This window comes from Egretta garzetta, unplaced genomic scaffold (assembly GCF_000687185.1).
Source record: "Egretta garzetta isolate BGI_Z169 unplaced genomic scaffold, ASM68718v1 scaffold1099, whole genome shotgun sequence".
NCBI lineage: Eukaryota > Metazoa > Chordata > Aves > Pelecaniformes > Ardeidae > Egretta > Egretta garzetta.
The window spans coordinates 450,016-456,929 of NW_009260835.1; the positions used below are offsets into that span (position 1 = coordinate 450,016).

Here is a 6,914-nt window from a genome sequence, read left to right on the forward strand (position 1 = left end):
CCAGGACACCCCTCCAGCCATCCTTTATCATGGCTACAGTGCCCCTTTTTTTCCTTTAAAAAAAGTGCTAGGAAATGGCTTGCCCACATGTTGTGAGCAGCCCACAGCTGGAGGGAGGAGAAGCCTCCAAAGCCTCAGTCTGCTCCTCACTGCTCCCATGGTGAGATACGGCCTGGGAGAGCCTAAGTTTCAGGCTATCCTGCTTTCCATGGCATGAAACACTGTGGTGCAATTGCTTCTAAACAACGCTATTTTCAAGCAACAGAACGGTGATGGTTCCACCTGACAGTCTTTTCAGTGCCTCTGTGAGAAGGGGAAACGGAGCCAAGAAAGCATCCGAGAAGTCAAACCATCACCACTGCAAAGCTCCAGGAATAGAGCAACGCTAAGGGTCTGGCTTCTGGTAAAACGTGTGTTTCTGCCACGCTATTATTCCTTCCAAATCAGTTTTTACTGAGTGTCCCACACATGCCCTTTGGTCCAGCGACAGGATATCCTTCATTTGTCTGCACAAAGTGCAGATGAGCACTTCTTCGTGTTGTTTCCAAGTCGGTTGATGGGAGGGTCAGCAGGGCCTGAGGCAGCTGCACCAAGTAAAGGAAAGGTAACTATGGCAACCCAAGTTATCTGCATCCTCCATGTATTTCCTTCTCCCCACCCTACATCGTATCTTTCCCACCCAAACCTCAAGCCGACAGAGCCAGTGACCAGCTGGCAGGATGGGCACTGCGGCAGGGTCTCCCGCTTCCAGTGTGTCTTGCCGTGTTTCGGGGCTCAGCGCTGCAGGCTGAGGTCATCAAAAAGAGATCGAAAGCATAGAGAGGGGTAACTTGCAAAAGGCAGAGCTCTCCGCTACTGTAGATGGGGCGCTGGATATGTTGCCTTTGCTCCAGAGCTGCAGATTCATTGATGCTGCTCCTGGTTTTGACTCTGAGCTGTAACCCTTCCGCAGCAGCAACAGCTTCTCCGTCTGCGCCCCACATCAAACCCAGCTACAGTTTTGGCCGGACTTTCCTGGGACTCGATAAATGCAACGCCTGCATTGGGACATCCATTTGCAAGAAATTCTTTAAAGAAGAAATAAGGTCAGAAACTCAGCATAGTAATTTTTAAAGCATTCTGCGTAGTAACTTGCAAGTTGCCTGTTAGTATTTCCAAGTTCTTTGGTTAACGACAGTGGAAAGAGTAACTTAGCACCCGGTTGCCATTACAGCGCCTAGTATTTTAATTAATGTCTATAAGCTGCTGCTATGTCTCTTTTCTTTTAAAGCCCCGCAAACATGATCAGGCTTCAGCCCTGAATTATAATTTGAACGCAGGAGTGAAATGCACAACTTTTTACATAGAGGGTGGTTCCGAAACCATTCAAGGCAGTGATGGGGGAAAGGAAGAGGGAAGGAAGAAATCGGCTTGTTTAGGTGTACTGGAAGTATTTTATTATGAGCAACTGAGTAAAGGGAAAGGGCATTTAGCTTTGTACGCTCCCAACGGACCACGCTAACGACAAACCTATAAACGTGCTATATAATTTTGTACCAGGTACACCACCACGAATGTGCAGAACTTCACGTGCCTATTAACTAAGATCAAAAGCGATCTAAACCTGCCTGAGGCACAAGGGATTTTGCACATCGGGCTACCTACGCGCTCAAAACTAGACGGGCCTAAATTATTAGCATGCTTTTGGGAGGTTTCTGTGAGAACTTGAAGGCAGAGGCCAGAAATTGCATCTGCCTCAAAGTCAATGACACATATGCTGTCCAAGCGGTCGCCAGACTGATCCAATCACTTTTAGGCTGAAAAGCAGAGCATATCTGACGACAGCAGGGAAAATGTTGCCAGGGTATTTGAGGAGAAAGTTAAAGGCAGTGCTTGGCAGAGGAAGGGTTTATTGGGTCTGATATGATTTATAGAGCCATATGCACTTTCTTTTATAGATATAAAAGCCTGGGGGAGAAGAAATGATTATAGTAAAATTGTATTTTTAACGCTATAATGTAAGTAGTATAATATTGGACAAATCACCATTTTTGTCTTAAACTATCCTATAAAATGTAGCATAGTAAAACCATAATGGTTTGTCTGGGATGGACTTGTAATACTGAACATCCATCCTTCCCTTACTGCTGCTGGAAAAAGGCAGCTTGTGGCTTTGCTACGCCGGGGCATCCCTTGCCATGGGCACACCGGGGGTCCCAGCCCTCAGTGCTTTTCCCCATTTGCTTTCTGTCTCCCCGGCTCACGCCAAGGGCAATGCCAGGGCATGCAGTACGTAAGGTGCAGAGGGACTAAGAAGGGCCAGGCCAGGAGTGCTGGGTTTCTCCCAGCCCAGCCCAGGGTCCTGCTCCAAAAAGCAGGGCGGATTTGTAATCGGTGTGTTCGACTGGCTGACCCGGGCTGGTGTGGGTCTGCAGGGGCTGGGGGGGTGCTCGGGGTACGGCTGCCCTACATTTTAGTCTCTGCAGCAAGACGGCATGAGAGCTGGCTCCTGCCCTGTGCCCCAACCTGCTGCAGCGCCATTGCCACTTGCCTGTGCAGGGTTTTTAGGGACCTGCCACCAAGTAGAAAGCAGCTTCCATGCATAGGCTTGTCGCAGGTGCACTGTTTCGGTTACTCCCACTTAGGTGCTGGGGAGGTTGGGGCCGTGCAGCTTCCTTCACCCCTGCCAAAAATAGCAGTAGCCTTCTGCAGCAAGCAACTGCCTCTGGCTGGCTGGTGGCCAGCTGCATGCTGCACCAGAGCAGGGGAACGTGGTGCTATATGAGTGAAAGCGGAAGGCCCCCACGCTGTCTTTCCTCTGGGGGACAGCGGAAAAGGGGTGCAGAGGGTCGGAGGGGGGTCCAGGAGCACAAAAATGTGGGAGCACGATGCTTCTGTCCTGGAGAAGGTAGAGGGGCTTCCTAAACTAGAGACTTTTTTCTCCTCTGCAAGCCCATAGTCAGCTTCCCACAAGCAGTGCAGCACACAAATAAGTGGTAACATACAGTCCTGCTCTGAGCGCTTTGGAAAGGGTAACTTTAAAAAATGTTCTCCTGAGCAGTCAGTCAGCCTCAGGCTTTTCTTTCTTTCTCCCACTTGATTTCTTGAACAGCCGGGATTTTTTTGGCTAGTGGAAGGTTAAACAGGGGGCATTTCAGTGGCACTTCTGCGCTTTGATCCACCCCTGTGTACCTTGTCACATGTTCACCAAGGTGGATGGCACTTGGCTGTTTCTCTGTGTTAATCCTCATTAGAACATGCTTCATTAATTCTCCATCATTTCCGGGAGCTGTGACACGCATTCACACTCACCAGACTAACGAGTTAAGAAGATGTGGGGTTTGTTCCCAGAACGGCTGGTGACTCATCTTGTGCTCTAATGTTCTTTACTTCCCTTATCTTTGCCCAGCTTTATCCATCTGTAAATGAGAATACCAAAGTCTGCCTACCAACCGTCCTGAGAGTAGAGTGCAGCAAAAGTTTTTGTAAAATATTAGATTTTCAAAATACTGTGAAACTGAGCTGACCAAAAGTATTTGCAGACTTCTGCCAACGCTGGTAGTGAGCTTTGGCCAAAAATAATGGGAAGGAAGTCTGAAAAAGCTGGAATGCTTCAATTTGATGGGGTTTTTTTATGGGATTTCTTTATTTTGGGTTTTAAGACTGAATTTAATTTTTTAAAAAAGCAAAATTATTTTGGCTGAAAGAAAATACTTCATTTCATCCAGGAAAAAAGAAAAACAAGTTTGATTTTCTTCAACATCTAGTTCTGGGTTGATCTAAAATCTGTGCTCTGTGACTCAGTTATTCACACAGATCTTACTGAAAGTCCTAATTAAAGCACATTCAGGACCCTTAGCTCAAAGGCTTCATACGAGAGTGAATTATTGTTACAGCGCAACTTGATGATGAATCTTGAAAGTATCTAGCAAGTGTGCCAGGCCAGTGCTGTGCTGCCCAGAAATGATGCCAAATACAGAATTGCTGTGGCCCATGCTGGGTTCCCAGGCCCGCGTGGCTCTCCCCGGAGATCTCTGCGGAGGAAATTGCTCCATCCATGCTCAAATTAACACTCAGCCCTGGATTTCACACATCCATGTGCTGCTTGCATGCGGGAGGCAGCACTTTCCTGGTATCTGCCTGACGTGAGCTCCCCTGAACACACACACTTGAGCCAAATCACAAGGCACATTTGTGCTTAACTTAAAAAAAAAAAAAAAAAGAAAAAAAAAAAAAGAAAGAAAGAAAGAAAGAAAGAAAGAGAAACCCAGCCCACAGCCATCTCTTCCCTGTACGTGCCTGGCACGCTACGCCTGCTTTGCAGATTAGGTACTAGGAGGGGTCGTGATGCTCAGCAAATCACAATGAAGCATAGCAATTATTCTCTGCTCTTTAGTCCCAGCTCAAAACCAGACCAAAAAAAAAACCCCAAACAAACAAGGCATTTATTTTCATGTCAGATGCCCTAACTGTAGGGAAGCTTCAATTTCATACTGGGCAAAAGGCCCAAATGACTGAAATGCCCGAACCCCCCAACCTGCTCACACAAGGGTCTGGGCTCCTCTGCTTCTGGTCAGCCTGCATCTTCATGGCAAATTTTTTGAAGGAGGCACATGGCTCAAGCCAAAATCCAAAGCAGGGCAAGCACCGGTGTTTTGGGGAGATGGGCCTTCCCGAGACCCAGGTGTGCTGAGCTGCACGGGGTCCGTGGTGGGGAAGGGGAGCGAGGGGCTGCCTTCGAGAGGGGTCGTGGGCTGAGCCCAATTGGTCTCTGATCATGGAGGGCAGCTAGCGTGGCCGAGTCAGTTATTTGGCTGAAATCAGAGGAAATTAATCCCCCCAAAATTTCTCTGTGCTGATTTCCCAACTGGAAGTCGAAAAGAAAGATCAGCTTCAGCTTTCAGATATGTCATGTCTTTTCATCTAACTCCAGCTAGCTGATCCTGCAGAGATCAGCTCTTGCCTCTCCTGTTTCACTCCTGAGCTATCGGCTTTAACTTATGGTGAGATTAAATTAGAATGTGCTTTCTTACGCACTCGGGCACGGAGGCTGGGGCAGGAGGTTTGGGTGGCAGCGAATGCGTGACGTTGGCCAAACCAAAGGTCAGAGTTCGGCTGCTTTCCAAGGGCAGGTTGCAGACATACTTACGAAACAGGCACCGCGCTCCTCAGCTCCTGCATGTGCCACGCGTGTGTGGGCAGGGCTGAGGGGGCTGCCGAAACAAAAAAAAAAAAAAAAATAAAAATCATCACAGCCTAATTACCCAGCCCATATGCTCCCCTCCAGTGCCTGTGTAGGGGGAGCAAATCAGTGCGAGATCTCCACGGCTACAGGTGGTCCCACGCTCCCAGGGACCCCCGTGACCCCCATCAAACCCCAAACTCTGCCGCTTCCTGGGGAGCTCACTCATCCCGGCTGCTAAAATACAGCCAGTGACACTGGCGCCGGGGGGGGAGGAACCTGTCGACCCCAGTACTGAGTAAGACCACCACCCCAAAACAAAAGGTCATTTTGGTAGTCCCAAATACATTTATTGTCGGGAGGTCTTGTTCTGCAGGGTCCCTTAAAGTGTCGAGCACTCCTTTTCTGGGTACATTTCTCTGGGATTAAGGAAATTAAAAAACTCCAGGGATTCCCCCTGAACTGAGACCCTGCATCCCTCTCCCTTCCCTCCCTCTCTCTACGTGGCCCAAGGGACCCCACTGGGGCATTTTGTGCCCCCACCCCACATCACTGTTCATGACAAGGGACGGTTGAAGCGGGAAGCAAAGATGGACAATTTTTCCAAAGCGTGTTTCCTTGGCCGACGGCAGCGGCCCGCTCGCCTCACCCCGGCGCCTGGGGGGGCTGGGCCTTTGCAGCAGGAAGCCCCCAGGGCCAGCGTGCGGCGGAGCAACGGGGGTGGCTTTCTTCTCATTTAAAGCTGCCTCCCAGCTACCTGCTCAGCTACTCGGGCAACTACACTGACGATGCCAAGAGCTGGCGTCTGGTCGACATCACCCGGCTGACCTCCAAGTACCGGCACGACCGGGCCGACAAGCGCATCTGCACCTCCCTGCTGAAGACGAAGACCTGCAGCCTGGAGCGCGCCCTGCGCCGCACGCGCCGCTTCCAGAAGTGGCTGCGGGCCAAGCGCCTCACCCCTGACTTGGTCCAGGTCTGTGCCCCGCGGCCCTTGCACCCCACACCCGGCACAGGGAGTGGGGAGAGGGAGCCCCAGGGGGGTGCTGCATGGTTTGGGGAGGTGGGAAAGGTTTGAAGGAGACACGGCTGCAACCTGCTGGGTGGAGGGTGAGTTTGGGCGATGGCTGGCCCTCTCCCTCCTGTCCCGGCCAGTGGAGAGGTGGCAGCCCTGTGTCCCCCCAGCCGAGCCCACCCACCGCAGGGGAGAAGCAAAATGAGGCCCTGATGGGAAGAAAAGCAACATGGCCTGAGGCCAGCCCCCTGTCCCCTCCATAGGTAACGCCTCAGCACAGCCTGGCCAGGGCTGGGGCTTGGCCCCAGCAAGGAGGGCACCGGCTCCCGGCTCCTGTTGAAGGCAGCGGCTGAAGGCTTATGGAAAGCCATAGTGCCTGCTGGCTTCAGGCATGGGGTAACGTATGGCCGTACACACAAACATCACGACAGCTTGAGTGGGGATATTTCTGCCGGGCGGGTGTTCTGGTTTTCCATCATGTTTCAACGGGAAACATGCACAGGAGCTCAGAGCCAGAGGCCTCAATTCCTCATCCACCTGCCATCTATAGCAAATGACCTCAGGCATGAAGAATCACAGAATCACAGAATCGCAAGGGTTGGAAGGGACCTTGGGAGATCATCTAGTCCAACCCTCCTGCTAAAGCAAGTTCTCCTAGAGCATGTTACACAGGACTTCATCCAGGAGGGCTTTGAATATCTCCAGAGAAGGAGACTCCACAGCCCCCCTGGGCAGCCT

General features: G+C 50.9%; 1 protein-coding gene across 1 annotated transcript in view; it reads left to right on the forward strand.

Moving 5' to 3' along the window:
• The first annotated feature begins 711 nt into the window (after positions 1-711).
• The window catches only part of DIPK2B (divergent protein kinase domain 2B), an 18,229-nt gene continuing 12,026 nt past the window's right edge, over positions 712-6,914 (forward strand). Inside the window, exons 1-2 of the mRNA XM_009646990.2 lie at positions 712-1,094; positions 5,882-6,137. Of these exons, the coding sequence (XP_009645285.1) occupies positions 862-1,094; positions 5,882-6,137 (489 nt within the window). The 5' untranslated portion in view covers positions 712-861. The remainder of the gene's footprint in view (positions 1,095-5,881; positions 6,138-6,914) is intronic.